Genomic DNA, 23,906 nt, shown 5'->3' on the forward strand with positions numbered 1-23,906 from the left:
TTATGAAATCATTTAAATAAAAAAAATTATTTTTCATTAAAAGGGATATATTATAAATTAAACTAAGTAAAATGCGATTTTTATAATGAAAAAAATATGCATATAGTCAAAAGGTAAATGCTTATATTTTTTTTTTTTTGCAAAATTAGCTTATTATAAATTGGTAAAAAAAAGCTATTATACATATATAATTTTATTATATATACTTTAAAAAAATATAAGTAACCAAAAATAAAATATTTTATGATATGCTAACACTATGAGTTATATATGCATATTAACCGGCTGTATGCTCCTCGGGGTATGCAGCTGTAACCGTAAGGGGAAAGCAAAGTAATTTGCGCAGTCTTTAAGGGATGCTACATATGTCGCGGGAAATTCAATATATAAGAGCTCTCGTCTGTTGCAAGATATAAGTTACTGAGCATGCTATGTTGGAAAGATAGCATGCTGGAGTAATAATGAATTGCGGAACGCCTTAGGCTGGAAACAGAGCAGGGTTAGCAATCGCTTGTATACGGTGCAAAGTTTGCGATGAGCGATTAGTATATCTCGAATCTCGTCAAGCATGGTAAGCACACCAAAGGGCTGTTTTTTTATATATTAAAAAATATATATATAAAATATATAGGGTAAAAAATATTTTATTAACATATAATATAAGTATATTATACAAATTCAGTAAAACTATTTAATAAATGAGGCTTATTAAAATTTATTATTTCTATTTGTATTAAAAATATATTCATTTTTTGGCCAATAAAAATAAATATAATATAATTCAAATGATTTTTTGTATATTTTTTTATTAACCGAATAGAAAATTTATTGTTAAACTTTTTACATATCAAATAAATTGTTAACTAAATATCTACATGCATTGTCATGAATTTTTTAATATAATTATCCAAGTATAGGGGTGTGCTATATAAATATTTTTCCCAAATATTTACAAACAAAGTTGTAGACAAAATTTACTATTAAGGGGTATATTATACTACTATTACAGTTTGACTACTATATACTGAGTATGAGTTTGTTTTTTTATTATTTTGTCCATAATGAGTTTTATAAAAAGTTACGATATTATATTCATATGAAAGTATGCTTAATTTTAAATTTATACTTCACATATGTGATTTACCACAATTAAATTAAAGAACATTCTAAGCTTTCAAATAATATCAAACCGAAAGTTACATTGATAATACCATTTTTATATATATATACAAAAATGAAAGTGAAAATGTCTACCATTAACATATATTAACATAAGCATACCCACATTCTCAAAAGATTCCCATCACTCATGCATAAGGTATAAACATGTTTGTATATATAGCATAAGGATATTTCTCCCTTTAATTATTCTAACAATAAAAAACAATTTGAATACTACATTATATATACAATAAAAATGGCTAAACCCATTGAAAAAAAAAACTAATTATACAACAAATGTATTACAATACAAAGATCATAAATTTAATAAATATCATAAATATATAAAATTAATATAATTTATATTTTCATTTAATTAATAATATATATTTTTTTATATAAATTTATTTAATAAAAAATTAAATAGTAAAAAAAATATAACATTTTTATTTTTATATATAAAATTTTTTTTTATGATATAAAAAAAATGACTCATCACTTAGTGTTCCCGAGCGGTCTCCCACCTCAGTACTAGCCAAGCCTTACAGTGCTTAACTTCAGAGTTCTGATGGGATCTGGTGTGGCCACTGTAGTATGAACGAGTCATAAGTATTAGGTTTTTCGTATGTTATATTCGTATCGATATAATATATATTATATATATAGTAAAATATTTGTCATTGCTATATTAAAAAAAATATATATTGAATATATATAGTGCATATATTAATAAACTATATATATAATATTATATATATATATAATAAAATAAACATGCTATGCATGTAGGGCTATAATACAAGGGTACCCAAAAAATAAGTACATTTTTTTTTTTTAATTATAGTAAATAATTAATTAAGGTTAATATTCGTTATATGACTAATATATGAGTTTCAGGCTAAAGTAAACTGTAAAGGATTTTTTCTTTTTAAAAATTTGTTAGTATTAAAAAAATGATTTTTTTTTGATATAAAAAAATGACTCATCACTTAGTGTTCCCGAGCGGTCTCCCACCTCAGTACTAGCCAAGCCTTACAGTGCTTAACTTCAGAGTTCTGATGGGATCTGGTGTGGCCACTGTAGTATGAACGAGTCATAAGCATTAAGTTTTTTGTATTTGATATGCATATTAAATAAATAGGGAAGTAAATATATATAGGTAAAATATTTGCCCTATTATTATATAAAAAAAAAAAGTGATACATAGTGCATATATTATATAATAAAATAATTGTTAAGGCTTAGTATATATAAATACATTTGTTTAAAATTTTATATAATATTTAATAAGTACAATTAATATTTTTTATTTGAATATAGTAAGTTCGTGCCTATATGAAACTAAAGGATGTTTTTTTAAGGATATTTTTAGGGTTAAAAAAAATATTTTTTTAGGTATAAAAAATGACTCATCACTTAGTGTTCCCGAGCGGTCTCCCACCTCAGTACTAGCCAAGCCTTACAGTGCTTAACTTCAGAGTTCTGATGGGATCTGGTGTGGCCACTGTAGTATGAACGAGTCATTAGCATTATATTTTTTATATTCCATAAAAATTTTTTTTATTCATTTATATAAATATATATATATATGCATGAATAGGTATATTACTTAAAGCTTGAATAATATACTATCTTATATAATTTTTTTATGTATATATATTTTTTTATTTATTTATTTTTAAAGGGCTTAAGCATTATTAAAATAATTAGGGAAAAAATATAATTTAACTTCATACAATATCATATTAAATTTTTTGTATATCACTTTTAAATATTATATGAGGTTTTTCTTTTCTATTATACCTTAATATTAATTTGACAATTTTATTTATTTTATTAAACACTAACAAATTAAAATTACAAGTAATACCTCTTTAAGCATTAATACATACATTTCCATATTTCATATAAATTTTCAATAAATATACTTAGTTCTTAATAAAAGTAACAATTGCTAAGTCTTATACATATATATACTGTAGCTATTAAAACCTTACTAACATTTGTATCCTTTGTTTTCAAAACGTCTAAACACAATAGGAAAGGTTCCTTATGAAAAATAATGTCATTTGTTTCATATCCCTAGAAATTACCACTGCTTTATATTTGTTCCTTTAACAATATTCAAATTAAAGACGGATATATAAATTAGATTTTTCATAAGTATATTGGTAATTCGACGTGGGTATAATACAAAACATTTTCTTACAATATTCCATAAAAATATTCTAAGGATAAAAAGACATTCATATGAAATATTACTAAATAAAAATGCATATTATGTATATGGAAAGTAATATTTATATAAATATGGCATTCTTGCATAAGCCTATTTACAAGGGATATACATGAATATACACTATTCATGATAATTTAATGTAAAAATCTAAAGAAAAAAGACTTAAATACAAACACAACTAATTAGAGAACACCCCTAACTCACAATAAGAAACGTATTTAAATGTAGTTTCTTATGCATTATATAGCATAGCGTGAATATATTTATTATTTACGTATATTATAAAGTATTTGTTCACGCAAATACATATTAGAAATATTTTAGTTAACTTTATTAATACATCTTTCCCATTGAAAAGTACCTTATTTTGTTCGTAAACAAGTATAAAAAATATGTAATATATTTACATAATAATAAATATAGCATATTAAAAATAATATATATATTAATTGTATATTATTTAATAATTTAATATAATAATAAAAGTTAAAGAAAATGATATAAAATTTTTTATAGATAGAAAAAAAGTGAATTTTTTGATGGGCTACTCCGGGAATCGAACCCGGGACCTCTCCCACCCTAAGAGAGAATCATACCACTAGACTAAGTAGCCTCATTTCATATTTATCTATATTAAAAATAAATATTTAATTATTTATATATCTGTTTAAATACAAAACCGAAAATAATAAAAACTATTCAAAATATAATTGCATTATATAATATATGTAAAAAAAAAAAAAAAACTATAAATATAATCTCTGGTTTATATATGCATAAACAAAATAAATGCTTAATAATTTAACGCTATAAATATGTATATTATTAAATAAAGCTAAAAATTAATATAAAAAAGTGTAAGGATAACACTAAAACTACTAATTATAATATTAAATAATTTTATGGTGTTTTATCGTATTATATATTTATTACAATTTTTAGCGTATAAAACTTATGCATCACTTTTACAATAGGCTATTGTTCATTATCAGCATAGTATAATTTCATTCCTAAGGTAAATAAAATACAACATTTCTGTTTATTATTTGCAATTATCAGCGTATGGATGACCAAAAGGATTTTTATTTTGGGTTAAACCTATACTGAATCAAGATATTATTCTGGTTGCATCTTCATTAGTGTATGTTTTATTTCCATTAAGGTGATATTTTAATAAGTCTAATCAATATCGAACAAATATGAACACCTTATGTTTTGAGATAAATAAATGCATATATATAATTGCAAAACTAATAACGGATTACTAGGTATATGCGGAATTTATAGTGGTATTCAAATTATAATTTTATTTTGTTTTAATAAAATATACGATACATTATTTTAATAACAAAAATGTCCTTATAATTTTAGACAAATATGAAAACATGTTATTTTTCAAATGTTACATTTATGGATGTGTATATACACAAGATATAAGGCATATACACAATTCAGATAAAGAATATAAATTATAATTAAAAAAACAAAATTTGTATGCTTTTCGTTAAGCATATATGATATATAAGTTTTAATAACAAATATATAGAGAGAAAAATGAATATACTTTTAATTAAATTGTTAAACTCGGAACATTATTATAAGGCAAAAAATATATAAAATAAACAATTTAAAGCAACATAAAATTATATAGAAGTAAAAAATGCAATATAACCATATTTATTTATAAAGGATTTAAGGTAAATATATGAATAATTCGGTTTAGGCATATATCATTATGATTTTAGTTAATGTGTTTCAATATTTTCACTTAAGCTAATATTTTATCTGCAAGTTCTGGTATACTTATAAACTCTTCATTTTTAGGGTCAATGTATTTTTTAAATTCTTGATAATCATCTTCTACTAAAATATCGCTCATTGTTCTGACCAAAAAAACTAAAATATCTACTGACAATTTACCACTGTTTGATTTATCTAATACTTTAAGTGCTTCTACGATTTTCTCTTTTGGTGTAGAATCACCTAAATGTTTCTTTGCGATTTTAGAATATTCGACTATTGAATAAACTTTATATTCTTCACTGTAGAGATATTTACTCTCTGGTGCTATCCCAATACATCTTAGGGCATATACTAACTCGAAACTGGAAATGAAGCCGTCGGCATTTTTGTCTACGGCGGAAAAGGATTCCTTAATTAAAGTATCAATGCTAGACATTTTTTAAGTAGGTAAAATTTTTATAATAATATTAATGCTGCACACAAAAAAATATAAACATATGTATGTAACAATATAGTATTGTAACCAAGTAATACACAAAACAAATTTTTATAAATACTTATTAAAAAAGATATAAATATAGATATTCCTTTCTATGTTTGTAAATAAATTCAATAAAAGTAACAATTTTGATCTAAAAATAATTGTGAAATGCAATTTAATTTTATTTTTTACGAAGCATAAAAAATTGGATGAAACGGAAAATAATTTATTATGGTGTTAAATATTTTTAAAATTACAAAAATACATTTATGCATATATTACATTTATTTTGCAGACGCTATTATATATTTTGATGTCTCATAATATAACTTTTTTTTATATTGCTTATCATAATTCTTCAATCAACTCTTGTTTACATTGCTCATCATGTTCCTGTAAAATGTCCAAAAAAAAAAACTAGCTATTATTATTCATAAAAAAAAAAAATTTTAGCTGTTTTTTTAAAACAATTCAGATATTTATTGTATATATTCTGTCTGTTCATGTAAATATTAAAAATATTTTTTAAAATAAAGAAATGGCTTGTTTTTTTTATTAATGTTATTTATTTTTTATTATATAATTGTTATCTTAAATTGGCATGTTAAGAAATGTTATCATATTATATAGCTACACCCAATTAATTTTATAAATTATCAAACAATTATATACATATGTATATTTGTGGAAATACTCGAATAGCCATCATATAAATATTCTTTTCTATTTTTTGGTTGTTTACTTGAATTGGAACTTCAGACACTGTAATGTTTTTTTCCCTAAGTTCATTGTCATTCAAATTTTCGTTGCACACATCAAAAATACCCATGGATACGTCTACAAAATATAAATAAAAATAGCATATTCATAATTTTAAATTTTCAAAAATCGTCTTATTATTAAAACAGTGAAAAGAATAATAGTAAGGAAATAAAATTACCCATAACAACACAGTTTTCGTCAATATTGTCATATGATTGATCAAACATATCTTTGTCAATTCTCACACTTTCTTTATCCATATTTTTGATATTTTCATTGGATTTTTCAATTTTTGATAAGAAATTTTTATATTTATCTGCTGAAAAATTGCCTATTAAACTTCTGTCAATCTTTGGTTTTTCCTTTTTTATTTTTTCTTGCGAACAAGTTTTTTCTTTGTCTTGATTTTCATCATTATACAATAGAAATTTATTTGATAAAGTATCTTTGAATTGATCATCTAATAAGCTTCCTCTATGTATTGTGCCGCATTTTTTTGTTTCAGGCTCATCATTTATTTTATTTTCTTTCATTTCCGTTTAGAAAGTTAAGCCTTTAACGCTTTAATTTTTACAATTATTATTAAAAGGTAAATTAAAACCCAAACTATATTATTATTTGGCCTATTGCCCTTTTATGCCGATATGATAGTATTATAAAAAGTTTAAATGTTTATTACTAATAATAAAGCATGAGCCTTAAAGGTTCTCATTACATATCACTTAGTTCATATCAGTCATACTTTATGCTATTTTTGCTAAACGGCAGAATTTTGTACAAATAAGCTTTACACTAATGCAGCGGATCCTATCATTTCGTTTAATTCATTATTCATTTATTTATGCTATTATATATTTTTTTTAGTTATTAAAAAATTATATGTTCTAAAAAAAAATAATACAATGAAAATATTAAGAGCAATATTTTTTTTTCGAAGAATTATTCTCATATTAAATTGAAACAGCACATTAATAATTAAGTTGGTAATGTATTAATACAACAAAAATGCAATAATATCGTTATAACATTAATTTATATCAATACATTTAGGAATATGAATATATTTAAATATTTTATTAATGTGCAATAAAATATTTAACGATGCTTGAAAAGGTGTGAATTTTACTTTAGCGTAAAAAGCAAGCCACTTGATGGGCTTGAGTAAATTTTAAGGGAAAATGTAAATTTACACAACATTTTTGAGAAAAGGAAGGTTTTCATTTAAATACATAAACATATAGAAAAGAAAAATGAAATAATTTTTTATTTCTTTGCCTTTTTATTATTTTTTTCAAATAAGTTTCTTTTCAAAATTTTGTTGCATTCTTCATAAGGTGTAAAAAAAGGGTAAGTAGCTTAAATACTGGTTAAAAATGTCAAATGGATATAAAGTTTCTATATAACTGGATGCTTATATTTGCTTATGCAATCAAGTAAATTATAATTGCATATCCATATACACCTAGATCTATCGATATATATCAATGAATATTTCATATGAAACATAAAAATCTATCAGCTATTGGTTCGATTACAATAGCAATGTATAAATTTCCTCTTAGAAAAGTGTGATATAGTAAGCAATTAAATATATTCTTTCGTTTTCTTATGTTATAGATTATGCACAACCACTTAAATTGTTTACAACCTTTATGGTGTTATTTTTAAATTATTAATACGCTATTAAGAGTGAAATACTCACCAATTATGAAGAATAATATGTGTATTCTTTACTAAGTTTATTATTTTTTTTATACGTTTGCATGCTTAGTGTGCATTAAAAAATAGTAATAATATAAACCACATAAGCGTCTATTTTTGGTACGGTATGTGCACATGCAATTTTTGATAAATTAAATAGAACAAATCGATCATCTGAAATCTCAAAAGAAATAAATTGTTTTAATTCGAATTATTTAACTAATTGGAAAAGGAAATATTTATTATAAAATTAAAAGGGAAAAAAAACGATAAAGAACAAATTTTCATTTTTTTTTAATAATAGAACCACACTTGTTTAGTTGTGTGAATATTATGGTTATAGAGATGTCGATTATTTACAACTCATATCATCTTCTAAACAATGAATAAATAAATATATTTATATACACACTTTTTAGTAAATATAAAACCAATATATGTCAAAATATTTTATATAAAATGCCAACTTCTCGAAATATTATATGAATAAATATGTAAAGGTTTTGAATGAACAAAAAAAATTTACAATTTTGTATTCTTCTATCGTATTAGAGAAAAAATACAACCATACTCTTATAGTTCTCATTAGATATATAATATATGCATACTAAATTTAACGAATAAAACACATAAATTTTATTTAAATGTGTTTATTTTGTTTTGTTTTTTAATATGTATATGTAGATCAAAGATATAAATTGAGCAAATGAATTATCTAGGAGAATAATATTTTGTTGTTTGTTTATTTTTGCACAGAACCGTTGTAATTATTAGTGCAAGCCATCTTACTATTATTGTTTTTATTTTATTTTAATTTGTTTCTTTAATATTTTTTATGTGTATGAAAAATATGAAACTAATTTTGGCTTATTCTTTATTTTTTTTATACATTTTACGCAACAATGTGCTATGCAAGAATAATAGAGAATACAACTTACTAGGGAATGCACCTAAAAGTGGTAGTATAGTTGATCACCTTCAAATTATAACAGAAGGGAAATATAGAAATATTTTGTCTGAAGTTAATGAGTCTTTATTATCTGCAATAGAAAATAACGAACCAGTGCCAATTGAAATTTTATTATCTACGATAAAATTATTGGATGATAAAAATAAAGAAACTGATGATGTATCCAAAAAAAGAGATATTGAACAAACAATTTTGTACATTAAAGACGCCATAAAAAAATATTTAGGAAATGCTGCAAATAAGGAAGAAAATGATAAAAATGATATAATAAAATTAAATAAGAGCAATTTAATGCTAAAATTAGATAATTATTATACAAAAAGGGATCTTGAAAACTTAAAAAAAAAAAGTAATGATATTGCATTGAGAAAAACTAATTTAGGAAAAAATTTAAAGACATTTAGTACCTCTAGTGAATCATTATTATTTGGTGCCCCTGGTGATCTTAATTTATCCGATGATAGCGTAAAAGAATTAAATAATATAATATCTATTAAAATTTTAAGACAACGAAATTATAAAGATAACTTGCCATTTACTATGGAATCCGAGCCTGGAATCCTTAACAAATTAGTAGATCTATATACACCTTTACTTGATTTCAATTTAGATTCTTTAGAAAAATATAAAAATAATGAGATAAAATACTATAATGATTCTAAAAATGAAATTTTTTATTTATTACGTGATCATATGAATCTCAACAAATTTTTGTTGAAACTTCCAATTAGTAAAATGCCAAATGCTAAGCCTAATGATGACATAAGTGAAAGTAGTGATGTTGATAATAAAATTTATACATATGAGAATAATAATACGGAAAAGGACAAGAGTGCAAAAGATTATTCCTTAGGTGCATACAATACAAACCCAGTTTATACATATTCAAGCAAAATTAAAAAAATTCCTATAAATAAATCAAATGAAAATAGTGAGTCAGGATCTCGAATTAGATATTTATTGAAGAAAAAAATGAACCGTACTCATTTGAACAAACCTGAAAAATACTATGTCTATCAAAATGGGTTAATTTACAAAATTAGACCAAATGGGTATAATAGCCAATTCATCAATTCAAATAATGAGAATGAGACATATTATAAAAATAATAATAATATATTATTTGAAATTATAATAAAATCACATTCATTAGCAAATAATGATACTTGCAAAAAAATTATAATAATAAAAAAACCTGGTGGAAATGGTTCAAGCGAAAATAGCATATCTGGAGATACAGAGATAATATATGGCGATGATTCTGCAAAAAATTGTTTACAATATTCTAAAAAAAATGATGAATTATATTATGTAATACCATTAATACATTTTAATGATCCATCAAATAGTATGCGCTGCTTATCATGTGATGATTATGAAAAAAAATTACATAATAAATGCCTATTCAATGAAAAATTTGTGCATCTAACTTACGATAATAAATGCATTGTTTGCATTCCATCTAATGCTATTAGTAATTGTTTATTTAATAGCCGAAACGTAAATATAGATCCATGTAATGGTGGCTGCAGTTGCATGAACCGTTTGCCTCCTAATAATAATGGATTCCATACATTCAAATATATGTTCCCTTCATATAAATACATATATAGAGTCATAGATCCACAGGACACTGATAACTGTGATTGTGAGTCATACATATATTCTGGGCAGAGGGAGCCAAATTTTAAGCTGAGGAATATGAATAAACATAGAAATAAAAGAGTATATGCAACGATTCACAAAAAACTGAAGGATAAAGCATACAATACACAGAATAATGGACACCAAATTGAAGATGAAGAAAATGAAAGCGATCTTGATGAATATCTGCTCTTCGGATGTATAAACGATGAATATTATGATGATTACGAAAATTATAATATAAAAACGAGAGATACAATTAAATTAAGTAGTAGAGTTTTTGATCCTATAAACTTGAAAAAAAATCATAGTGATTATGCATATAATGATGAAGAAATTAATGAGAATGCAAATAAGGAAGGATATATTAAAAATGATAGAAAAAATTTTGAAGACATAAAAAAGATGTATGAAGATGTTAGCAATAATTCAGAAAATGAAAAAAACAGGGATACTGTAAAAGGTTCAGATGATTCTGATAACTATGATGATAGTGAAGTTGATCAAGAAGCAAACAATATAGAATATTTTAAAAAATTATATTATGACATTATAAGCAATAATAATGGTGGTGAGAGGGGTGAGAATGATGAGAATCATTATTATGATGAAAATATCGATAACTTTTATAGGCTACGATTTTTTTATAAAACCAAAATATTTACAAAAAATAAAACAGTAATAAATGCATATATAAAAACAAATAAGATAACTGCCGATGATAACAAGAAACATATATTATTTTTATTTAAAAGATTATTTAATAATATTTTTAAAGATATGCGCTACAAAATAAAAGACAGCGCAGTAAGTTTATCTCCAGTTATTACCGATTCAAATATTATAGGATTTGATGTAGATTTTGGAAGAATAGAATTTCAATATGCTGGTTGTATAAACATGCTTCGATATTCTGTCTTTGACACCCAAAATATGGCAATCTATTTTATTACTCCAGATAAAAAATATATTTTGCTAGAAGACGTTATAAAAGAAATAACTGATGGAAATGGAAATTATAATGATTATAATAATGAATATACAGAAGAATATGCTAGTGAAAATATGCACAATGATATAGATGGAAATTCAAATAAAAATGATGAAACTTCCAATAAGGAAAATGATTTAACTTTAAATGAAAATGCTTCTCATAGTATTTTTGGAAATTTAGAATCAAAATTGAATACTGCGCATAGTCAAACGGATAAGCCATCTGTCCAGGATAATGAAAATGATATTGGAGATAAAGAAAATGCACATGAACCTAGTAAAGATGATCATTCTAGAAATAATGGAAAAAACTCATTAGATGAATTAAATAAAGATCAAGAAGAAAAGCGTGAATTGTTGGATGCAATATTAAAAGAGTTTAACAATGAACGTGAAAAAACACCAGCACAAAATGAATTGTCAAAATTTTTATCAGAATATGGTAATTTATTATCAAAAGAGGATTTAAAGGAGATTAAGAATAACCATAAAAATGTTGATATTCACAAGGGTAATAAAGAAAATGATAATTCTATAGAAATAATAATAAAAAAGAATAGTAAAGATAATGCAAGAAAAGGAAAGACTAATGATAAAGATAATATAGCCACCGCATCAAATGATCAAAGTGAGTTTATTACCATTGATCAGGATGGATATAAAATAATTAATGAGACATTGAGAAAATACATGGATAAATATTTTAGCGTCCATAATATTCCTATACATTATATTGAAAATAATAGCATTTCCAAAAAGGCAATTCATATTACATCTGATATTGACGCTGATTTAGATATGCTTAAATCCAGTATTTTAGCTATTTCTAATATTAATGGGAAATCAATAAATGATTTTAGGTTATTCCTTATATCTAATGACATTGAGAAATATAATCCAAAAAAATTAGAACATATACCACCATTTATAAGAACTGCAAATGATTTGCATAATTATAGTAAAACGAAGAATATGAAAATTTTAATAGCATCTGTACATGGTGGTGCTGGTATAAGTATAGAGCCACAAGTTTTCAACTATTTATATGAATCAAATAATGAATCTGCATTAGATGTTAAAGAAGGAAACGAAGCTGAAAATACTGAGTTGGAATTAAATAAATCGCAATATGATGATGAAGAAAACTTGGACAATGTTTCGATTTTAGAAAATGAAATATATGATACTACTAAAAAAGAAATAAAATCTGATGAAATTGTGAAAAATGGAATAGATGGCATCGAATTAAGGGGAAGAATAAGGGGATCCTCTGAGGATTCAAACGATTCTTCTAATAGTACAGAGACGAAAACAATTGACGAAAATAATGCAGACCACAAAGATGAGGATGCATCAGTTTTTGAAAATGATAATCAGTACACTACTCCAAATAATTTCAATAGGATTAAAATATATATAGATAACCCGAATAGGAAAATAACTGTATTAAATGGGATTGTATTCAAAAATTACACATTAAAATTGTTTATAATGGATATTATGAGCAAGATAATACATACCCCTTCAAGTTTTATAGACTTAAAATCGTATAAAAAAGGAATATCCACATTTGGTATATTTGATTGTTTAGAATATTATTCTTATAATATAAAATCGAATATTATAAGTGCTTTACTTTTTGAAAAAAATATAAAATTATTGGACATATTAAAAAACCTTAATACCAAAGATGAATATTTATTGATAAAAAATAAACATAGTGAATATTGTGATGGTGTAGATAATTTGAAATATGTAAAAATTCCATTGACAATTAATTTAAAAGCAGAAAAAGAGATATATTTAGAATTTCCAATATTTCACATAGATGAACACTATAATTTTGTTCATAACAAAATAAGTTTTATGAATGTACCAGAAAATTATACAGCATCCAAATTATGTACTGTGGTAAAAAATATATTGAATGGAGCATTAGAAGCATATGATTTAGATCCTATAAAAAGTTTACAAATATATAATATAATAGAAAATGAATGGGAATACATTGAAGATCATGTTTTGGTTCACGAAATAAAAATGGACCACAATTATTTATATACACTATTTATTCATGATACATTTTTAACCAAAAGATATTATCAAGCTATGTCTAATTTAATTATTGATTTATCAAATAATAATATTTATATTAAAAAGTTAGACATGCATATTGATTATAATTATAAGCCGTATACACTTTATAATATACCAATACATATGTCTTTTTTGAATTTAAAATATTTACTTTTATATCATACAAATGCATATTTATCAGATTCATTTTTGAATGAATTCTTTTTTACATATAATGAAAAATATCTTCAAAATTCATCGGTTAATGATATTAATATCGATAGTCGAAATAATCCTAATAATGATCTAGATGATTATATTTATGAGGAAGAAGAATATGAAGAAAGCAGAAGTATCTTTAGTTTTTTAAGTAGCTGTACCAGAAATAATAATAAAACGTATAACCTGTTTTTACTTAATATGGTGAATACATTTTATAAAATAAAATTTAATTCGAATAAAATGATGCAACCAATATTGGAAGATTTACTTAATATAGCTGGGAAAAGTTCAAATGAAAATGTTATAGTTGAAATAAATAAATCATCTACAAAGCTAAAAAATATCGAAATATATTTAGGAAATGATTCCAAAAAATTAAAAGTAAAAAATGTACCATTAAACTTATTAGTATGGAGATTTGTAAATATGTTATTAAAAGGATCTTTTAATGTACCAATAGAAGACCAAGATAAATTATATAATTTATTTGTATTAGTCCCAAAAGATAAAGATATAATGATTAATCGTGATTATTATATTTCTACAAAACCAGGGTATACTATTGAAAAGTTATTAAAGATAATTGGGACAAATAACTTATGTTTAGTTAAAGCATATCCAGAGAAATTTACACATATTAAAAATAGTGCATATTATTATGAATATGCTATGTTTAGTTTCGATTCATTACCCAAAGTTATTGATTTTTCAAATCCAATTGGATTATTAAGCTTTTATGTTAATTATAAAAATGAAAATAAATTAATTAATATAACTAATGCACCTGAAAATATAACTCCAGACAAGTTGTTAAAAACTATTCTTTTAGATATGTATTCTAAATGGCAAAATTTTCCTAAAGATGAAAAAATCAAATTTTCATTATTTTTAAATAATGAAGAAATAAAAAACATAAAAGATTATATTAGTTCAGGAAAAGAAGCACAACTGCGTACATTAGTTTCTTTAGATAAAAAAAATAGTTATAGTAATAATAAAAAGAAATTCGTAGAAATAGACAAAATACCTGAAACAAATTCTATAAAAATTCAAGAGGCTGAATTAAAAGCAATGCAACTATATGATAATGTGTTAAGAGAAATTTTATCTAAAGGACATATAGATTATAATAATATAACTGTTACTGGATACACAATATCAATTAATGTATTTGATGGTAATGATTATAGTCCTGTTACTATTTTTAATATCCCCTTAAGTGCAACTAATAAAGACATAATTGCTTTCTTGCTAATTAAATCAAACCATATTAATACAAAACATGTTGTAGATGAATTTCTTTTATTAAATAAAGAATCGTTTGACTTGTTAAAAACAAAAACTATATTAGATCAAAATGTTGTATTTATCGGTGAATTAACAGGACTAATTGACTTAGATAGAGCAAACTTGTATTTAGTTCATAAACCCCAATTTAATTCTTTAGATAGTATATTTAAAAATTTGGCGAATAAAAATTATGATTTTAAATCAGAAAAAATAACTGCTTTGAATATTAGTGAAACAAAAGGAAGTATTATATTTAATATTATACTAAATCAAAATAAAAAAAAAGTTTTTAATGTTACAAATATACCTTATAATATGTATATAATCGATCTTTTACGATATATAGTTGGATATCAAAGAAAATGGATATATAAATTTGTCGATTTTTATATAATTAAAGGTAGTGAAAAACATATTTTAAATGACCATTCGGGTATTATAACATATGGTAGATCAGCTAGCGAAATTTTTACATTGTGCAAAAAAAATGATCCATGTACTTTTCACATAGAATTTGGTTCTAGCAAAGTTGAGGATGTTATAAATAGCATAATGGGGGATAAAATCGATGCATTTATTAACAGAAATACCAATGATAATCAAAAGAACAATAAAGATACAGTCTTAAATGAATTAAAAAACAAAATAAACTCAGAAGAGGACGATAATACGGATATAGACTTGTCCGTATTACGTTTTGAATTTAATGCAGGATTATATGATAAGAATATATTTGGTACATCAACAATTTCTAATATACCTAAAAGTTACACAGTTGACGATGTTTTAAAATACATTAAAAATGTGTTAAAGGAAGATTGTAAATTACGAAATGCTGACGATTTAGAATTAGAAATAAAAATTATATATGATGGCAAATATTTAACTATACCCAAAGAATTAAATATAGAGTATGTTATAAATTATTATTTTATTAACACACCATCTATTGTATCTGTTACAAATGATGATAATGATGAAGAGCCTTTTAATCTCATTCACTTAATTTTAAATAATACAAAAATAGACATGAAAAATAATGTATTTGTTAAAAAGGAAATACCATTATATGTAAAAAAAAATAATAACTTAGAAAATATAAAATTAAAAAATATTCCATTATCAATTACAGAAGATAATTTAATTACTTACATAATAAATTATTTAACAAAAAATTCAGAAGTTATAAATTTTATGAGAGATAATACATCTATTTGTATATATCCTGAATGTGATCCTGTATATATACATTATGATAATAGCCAACTATCATTTATTGCTTCATTGTCTTATCATATAGCCTTAAGAAATATTAATTATATAACAACAATAGAATCTTTTGAAAACTTTTATGGTAATATGAGTCATTTTGAATTTGATTTTTATAAATACTCGCATTTTAATGGATCTAATATAACTAATTATAATAAATCTGACATCAAAGAATTAATAAATTTTGATATTAGCATTCATTTCCCAACTATTATTAGAACAATTCGAATAAAAAATTTTAATATTAATATGCAAATGGAAGATTTGTTTGCTAAAATTTTTCAATCTATAACAACAAATAGTTACAAATGGAAAGATTTATTCACATTTATTGGGGATGGATATCAAATAAATATAACTGAAGAAGGAAGTAATAAACCTGAACAAGTAATCGGTACTTTTAAAGATCATTTAAATGAAGGAAATAATTTAGCATTTATTTATAGACCTGATAATAATGATACTAATAATTATATTATTCCTAGAATAATCTATATGCCAGTATTGGTAAACTTTCAAACAAATTATATATCAATAAATACGGAAATTAGTGAGTTTGAAAATAGTGTAACGACAATGTATGGCTTTCCAGATTATTTAAGTCCTAGTTTTATGCTAACATTATTGCAATATAACCTTTTTAAAATACTAGGAAAAAATTATTTGTCAATTTACGGATGCTCATATGATAGTAGTTTGTGTTCAAACGAAAGCAATCTGTTACTAAAGAATAAGACATTTTATGAAGAGAATGTAAAGAATGATAGCTCTAAACAGGCTATGAAATTTGTGTTAAAATTGAAAAAGAAAGACGGTAAAAAAGTGAACACAATAAACGATTTAGCTCCTCTTGAATTAAATATATCGTGTCAAGAATTAAAAAATGATGAAGATATGGAAGAATGTAATGATATTATATCTTCTTTAAATTCATCTTCTATATTTTGGAGAAATGGTATATTAGGATTTATAGCAAATTCAATTATCATAAAAGATTATTATAATAATGCATTAACATTACCATATATAGATTACAGAGTAAATGAGAAAATATTAATTCAAAATATATTAGAACATATAAATATATTACCATATTTATATAAATTATTCGAGTTATCTCATATTGATAAAAAGTGTATTAGTTATAAAAAAGAGCTTAAGAATACAGTACCCCATATTCAATGCTTATTATCTTACGGACTTAACATATATTTTGATATACATAACAATGGCGAATTAGATATATATAATGGGTTTGAAACGAAAGATAATAAATCAATTAATATAACTCATATTTATCCTTTCCCTGATTTATATGAACGCAATTTTGCAGAATTTTATATTTATAATGATAATAAGACAAGATTATTAGTAAAAAATGCATATAAACATATGTCAGTTTCTAGTTTGTTAAATGAATTATCTAAAGCTCGATGCCGTATTCAGGGATTAAAATATGATCAGATATATTCTTTTTATAAACTTGTATATGTATTGGATGGCAATAAATTTGGAGATATTCACCCAGATGAAAATATAGAATTTATACATAAATTAGTTTTAAAATATTCACAAGAAAACATTATGCTAAAAATCGTAAAAAAAAATCATATTTATAATATAGATATACCAAAAAATATGAACTTAAGTTGTTACCCCCCACTAATTGACCTAAATAAAAATTATTACCAAGTTCCAATAACTTTACAAATAAGTGCCGAAAGTTTTAATAAGTTAAATGATGAATCATTTCCAAGGATAATAGTTAATAATGTACCAGCAAACACTTTTATAATGTCTATAAAAGAATATATAGTTTCTTTGTTTAAATCATATATTAAAAGTATAGCTGATAGTAGTATCAATGCAAATTTTTATGAATTTGATATTGATATGGTAATTGTTATCTATAATCCAACTATAAATAGAATACATAAAATAAGTTCAAATGCTTTACAAGATTTAACAGTATCTAAGTTTTTTAAAACTTATTATAATGCATCATTAGTATTCCAAATGGAAGAAATTAAAAATTTCCCAGAATATATATATGATGATTTTATTAGTAACTTTTCGAAGGCTGTTATTGATTTTTCTATTTCTATCTTCTAAATTTACTAAGGCAATTAGATAGTAAAAATATATAACTTAATTTTGTAAAGAATATTTCATTTTACATTTGAATATACATATGTTTGCTCATAAGTTGTGAATTTGAACATTTAAAATCTTATAGCTATTGTATATAATATTATTCCTATTGTGATATATTATTTTACACAAGTGGCTTCGATATATTACACCAAATCGTATGTGGATATTCCCATGCTTGTGTACAAATCGATACATATATTTACATATAATTTTTTCCCAATATATTTATTTATCACGTTTTTTTCCTATTGAGCAATTTCATTCCCCTCATATTTCGTCATTTTACATACATATAATGGATATATCGCATATTAAAAAACATTGTCTCCATGCATATAAGGGGAAATTATGAAATAAACAATTATATATATATGCAATAAGTCGATATGTCTACTTTTAATATCTTATGGTGATCTTATACAGAATAAAAAATCGTCTATATAAACACCTTTACAATAATTAAAAAATTACAACTACTTTATTAAAAAGTTCGAGTATAAATTATTTACCTTAACTGGCATAATATCGTGCTTAGCATTTTTTCGAAACTACTAATATCCATATTTTAAGAAGTAAATGATGTGAAAAATTTTATATTATTGTTATATAGAAAAACCAAACTAAATATTTTAAAAAATTATTATACCCACGAATTAAAAAAGGAAAAAATATAGCTAAATTCATAATGAATGGATTCCACTTTTCCTATTTATTTTCAATTAAAAAAAAGTAAAATAATTCGCATTGTACGCAAAAAAATAATTATTTGTTTTTTAGAATTTCGAAAAATATATATTTACATATGTATATATTGCATTTTTTATAACCCACAAATGACTCCATTTCTTAGTCATCAAATACATACAGTATATATGTTTCCAAGATTTCTCCGATAAACAATGATTAGATTGAGATACACTTACGAGAATATAACTTATTTTTATACAATTTGTTATGCATAATTATGTAATGCATGAATTTTTGAAAATATTTGCACATTTTGTTTTCCGTACAAAATTAAAGCATACTATATATATGTATTTTTTTTTGGTTAAAAAATTTTATACAATTACGTTTAAAAAAAAAAGAAAGGTTAATAAAATAATCCATTGATTAAAAATCATTTGATTTTTCTCATATACATTTCTTTCTACAAGAATGGTAAGAATAAATATAGAGTTTTTTATAAATTAAAATTGCATAAAAATTATATAACGAAAAAATGATCAATAAGAAATGTAAAATATGTCTTTATTTTTATAGTGGAGTTTTAATAATTTAAACAGTTTTTTGGGAGATGATTTTTTAAATATATCTGAGCCCTTTACTGAAGAATATACATGTTATCCCGTATCTTTTATTGGAAAAGATGATATGGAAAACGGAAACAAAAGTACTAACTATATAATGAATCTATAAAATTTTATATGATATACAATATATATATTTGTAGCACATGCTGGTTTGCTACTTTATTACATTCTTATATTTTTTTATAAGCAAAAAAAAGAATTCAAAGAATGCAATAGTTTGGTTGTTAATAATATATGTATATACCTATTTATTCTTTCTTTGTAATCTTTTACCACATCAAATTATATATTTTCAAATATAGTTATATTGCCACAAACTGCCTTGAACGCATTGGCTAGAAGACATATATCATGGCCCATGTTATTCGAAGTGTCCAATCCATATACGGTATTTATTATTATTATATATCCTATTTCCTCATTGTTTTTAATTGTAATAAGAGTATATATATTATATTTGCTTGGCATAGTAAAAATAAATTATAATTTATCAAACCTATTTTAGGAAAAGAGAACTCATAGTGGTGTTCTTGAATTCATTTCCGATGAAGGAACATGCCATATGCCATATTGGGTAAAAGAGACAAATATCAAATAAGAAAATAAATAAATACCTTTATAAATTGATAAAACAATAATGAGCGTGTATACATATACTTATATATGATGCTAAACTTTTAGATGATGCAACAATTATGCCTAAAGGAAGGAGATATAGTGAGGGTTACAAGTATAAGTCTACCTAAAGGTACCTTTGTCAAGTTGAAACCCTGCTCAAAGGATTTTATGGAATTATCTAATCATCGAACTGTGTATGCTTTTAAATTGAATAATTTACGATTTAATGCAAAAAATAAAACAATAGTAAATATTAATATAAAAAATATGATATCTTTATGCTATTTTATTTATATCATTTGTATTTTTTCAGTTTAGAAACAGCTTTAAGAAATTATGCAACACTAACTATTGGGGATAATATTGTGATACATTATTTGGGAAAGACTTATGAAATTAAAATTGTGGTATGATCTAAATATGAGGTGCATTATGTGCATATATATTCCTGTAATATAATAATTTTTCTGAACTCTTGGCTAATGCTTGTATTGAGAATGTATATGCATTTTATTTTTTTAATTAGGATTTAAAACCCGCTTTTGCTTGTACTATTATTGAGACTGATGTTGAAGTAGAGTTTGAGGAACCATTTGAGAGTAAACATAATAATGATTAAACAATACATGCTTATTTTTGGTGATATATGTTTTATAAAAATATCCCTATATTTGTATACCATCCATTACAGAGGTGCAATATGTAGAAGAAGTCATACCCGTTGAGGAAAGCGTAAGAAAAAGAATTATAATAAATAGCAGAATTTATTTTATATATTATTGTCGGATTTTAAAAAAGCGTTTTATGAATGTTTATATGTGGATACGAATATGATATGTATGCATGAAGCCCCGTAGTAATATATAGAAGGTAAACATAAATATATGTTTTATGGAAATTTTTAGAAATTCAAAGGGAAAGGGCAAAGAACGGATGGAAAAGCTTGTAAAAACCTTAAAAAAGAAAAAGTACGGCAAAAAGTTATTGAAAATCCTGAACCATGGAAAGAGAAACTTGTTGGGGGTGTTAGGGTAATAAACAAAAGAAGAAACAATGGAAAAAAATAATTATATAAAACGAAAATATGTATACTCATTGAAATGCATATATTTTTTAAATTGTTTTTAGACCAAATGTGCTGAATATGAAGATTTACTAAAAAAAGGACGTATTCCTGGAATAATCGGAAAATTCATAGAAAGGAAGCCTTAAATGAAAATTTTTATATGGATATATTTATATATATCGTGTGTATATGTGTACTTTCCATTATTTTTTATAAACTTAATTAATATTAGCATAATTTTTTTTAATTTTTATTCATTGTTTTAAATAATACTTATATGTGCTACAAATTATTTTTTTGTCAAAATGCTATAATAACACATTTATGCATAAAATGTAAAAAATAAACAAAATAAACTAATGAAAAAACATCGATAAATCGCATTTTTTAAAAATATTTTAAATATGAAATTATAATATAATTTCCAACTTATTATATATAGAGAATATTAGGGAAAACAAACATGCGTGCACGTATGTAACAGTTTTACATTTAATAATGTTAAAAAAAGCACAGCATAAAAAGTGTAATGCATATATAATGAAAAGGCATATCTTTAATATTTAATCTCTTTTTACAATAATATATATTTTTTATTTTTTTTTATTAAAAAAATGAGGTTAATAAAATAAGATGATTGACTAAATGAATAGAAAAATAAGCAAAATATAACAATTATTATTTATGGGGTTTAAAAAAAGGGAAAAGCTATAAAATAGTTTATTTTGTAAAATAATATACAAAAAAACAAAAGTTACATTATCTTTACATTTTCCCTTCGCTTTATCCCTTTCCTTAATAATAATATTTAAAAAAGAAGCAAATTTATTTTTATACGATGAATGAAAAATGTGAAGAAGTGAAATCAAAATATTATACATGCTTAAATGCCAGTAAGAGAAGTCTAAGCCAGTGTAATGATATAGAAACCGAGCTAAGGGGATGCTCCAAAACGTAATTATAATAACACATACATGATATTAGCATGTTTATATGTTAAGAATAGCTATTATATACATTTATGTACTTTTCAAATATTTAAAAAAACAAAAGTATTTCTATTATCGATGCTTATGAGAGAATACACTATACATATTATATATATCTATGTGTGTTTATGTGATAAATGCAGCATACATAAATTGATACATATAAGAATATTGCTTTGTATATTAAAATGTGTGTACATCATTACACTTATATTATATTTATACATTTGTGTATGTATATTATTATTTTATAGGACTGGAAAGAGTTATTGCATAGATGAAATTAACAATTTGATGGAATGTTCAAGGTAATTCTATTAAAATTATTAAACGAAAAATAAAGCGAAAGATGATGTAGTTATTAAAAAGCCTAATGGAATATCCATCGTTTTACAATTATATGCGTATAAAGCAAATAATAAAAATTTCGCATAAATCGCAATCCTATTTTATCTTCTTTTTTAATAGATCACCAGACTCATCGATTTGCTCTAAGGAATTTATTTTATTTCGAGAATGCAATAGACCAGATGGACCACATATATTAATAGATGTAATATAATATAAATGTATATACATATATATATTGGAAACACTTTTATTTTAATACATACCTTTTTTATACCTTTCTCCTTTTAACACATTAATATAGAACAATAAATATTTAATTTCGAAAAAACACTTGGACAAATATAATGTTAATAGTGCAAATATAGGACCAATTGAAGCCCCCGAACGGAATAATTCTAATACTGCAACATTTTTAGGAAAAATGAAAGAAACATTACACTTGAAGAATTTTAAGGAAAATTTTGTAGCTTATAAATGGTGAAACATATGGAATAAAATGGTTGTTGCACCTTTTGTTTTACAGTGTTATAATACGTTTTTTTTTTTACAATTTTTTAATATTTTTGAAAAAATAATGATACACATTTAAAATCGTGTACTAAAAACTTATCCTTTTAATAAAAAATATACAACATAATTATTGTTATGACAATTTAGAAAATTCCTAATTTAGAGAATTTTATACATGATAAAGGGGAGATCGAAAAAGGAGGAATACAAGGATATTTATAACAATTATGTGGAAATATCCTATCTTTTTGTAGAATTAAAATATTTTAATCGATAACTTTTGAGTATATGTTAAAAAAATTAGGGAACATGCACATAAATAATAATATGTGGATTGAATTTATAAGCAAA

At 23.4% G+C, this 23,906-nt stretch overlaps 5 protein-coding genes and 5 non-coding genes across 10 annotated transcripts; 4 read left to right on the forward strand and 6 right to left on the reverse strand.

Annotated features, from left to right (window-relative positions):
- The first annotated feature begins 279 nt into the window (after nt 1–279).
- PCHAS_1025110 lies at nt 280–583 on the forward strand. The gene has a single exon (XR_007844665.1). It is a non-coding gene; the product is annotated as a signal recognition particle RNA (non-coding RNA).
- A 1,065-nt stretch (nt 584–1,648) lies between these two features.
- On the reverse strand, nt 1,649–1,767 carry PCHAS_1025112. The gene has a single exon (XR_007844666.1). It is a non-coding gene; the product is annotated as a 5S ribosomal RNA (ribosomal RNA).
- A 371-nt stretch (nt 1,768–2,138) lies between these two features.
- Nucleotides 2,139–2,257, reverse strand: PCHAS_1025114. Its single transcript, XR_007844667.1, has one exon. It is a non-coding gene; the product is annotated as a 5S ribosomal RNA (ribosomal RNA).
- A 308-nt stretch (nt 2,258–2,565) lies between these two features.
- Nucleotides 2,566–2,684, reverse strand: PCHAS_1025116. The gene has a single exon (XR_007844668.1). It is a non-coding gene; the product is annotated as a 5S ribosomal RNA (ribosomal RNA).
- Nucleotides 2,685–3,941: 1,257 nt separating this feature from the next.
- Nucleotides 3,942–4,013, reverse strand: PCHAS_1025120. The gene has a single exon. It is a non-coding gene; the product is annotated as a tRNA-Pro (tRNA).
- Nucleotides 4,014–5,168: 1,155 nt separating this feature from the next.
- PCHAS_1025200 (calmodulin, putative) lies at nt 5,169–5,579 on the reverse strand (the record flags this gene model as incomplete). Its single annotated transcript, XM_728992.2, has 1 exon — nt 5,169–5,579. The coding sequence occupies one exon, from the start codon at nt 5,577–5,579 to the stop codon at nt 5,169–5,171; it is 411 nt and encodes a 136-aa protein (XP_734085.2).
- A 393-nt stretch (nt 5,580–5,972) lies between these two features.
- PCHAS_1025300 (conserved Plasmodium protein, unknown function) lies at nt 5,973–6,919 on the reverse strand (the record flags this gene model as incomplete). Its single annotated transcript, XM_016798393.1, has 3 exons — nt 5,973–6,017; nt 6,367–6,461; nt 6,565–6,919. The coding sequence occupies 3 exons, from the start codon at nt 6,917–6,919 to the stop codon at nt 5,973–5,975; spliced, it is 495 nt and encodes a 164-aa protein (XP_016655606.1).
- Nucleotides 6,920–8,922: 2,003 nt separating this feature from the next.
- On the forward strand, nt 8,923–18,666 carry PCHAS_1025400 (liver specific protein 1, putative; the record flags this gene model as incomplete). The annotated part of the gene is made up of 1 exon (XM_740226.2): nt 8,923–18,666. One exon carries the CDS (start codon nt 8,923–8,925, stop codon nt 18,664–18,666), a length of 9,744 nt encoding a protein of 3,247 aa, XP_745319.2.
- Nucleotides 18,667–19,866: 1,200 nt separating this feature from the next.
- PCHAS_1025500 (ubiquitin fusion degradation protein 1, putative) lies at nt 19,867–21,851 on the forward strand (the record flags this gene model as incomplete). The annotated part of the gene is made up of 10 exons (XM_016798394.1): nt 19,867–19,869; nt 19,972–20,101; nt 20,324–20,409; nt 20,527–20,595; nt 20,703–20,833; nt 20,953–21,046; nt 21,166–21,238; nt 21,331–21,371; nt 21,545–21,670; nt 21,768–21,851. 10 exons carry the CDS (start codon nt 19,867–19,869, stop codon nt 21,849–21,851), a joined length of 837 nt encoding a protein of 278 aa, XP_016655607.1.
- Nucleotides 21,852–22,543: 692 nt separating this feature from the next.
- Nucleotides 22,544–23,526, forward strand: PCHAS_1025600 (ATP synthase-associated protein, putative; the record flags this gene model as incomplete). Its single annotated transcript, XM_016798395.1, has 4 exons — nt 22,544–22,659; nt 22,949–23,002; nt 23,163–23,247; nt 23,347–23,526. 4 exons carry the CDS (start codon nt 22,544–22,546, stop codon nt 23,524–23,526), a joined length of 435 nt encoding a protein of 144 aa, XP_016655608.1.
- Nucleotides 23,527–23,906: the final 380 nt, after the last annotated feature.

The sequence above is a fragment of the Plasmodium chabaudi genome, assembly GCF_900002335.3.
Source record: "Plasmodium chabaudi chabaudi strain AS genome assembly, chromosome: 10".
In the NCBI taxonomy this organism is placed as follows: Eukaryota; Apicomplexa; class Aconoidasida; order Haemosporida; family Plasmodiidae; genus Plasmodium; species Plasmodium chabaudi.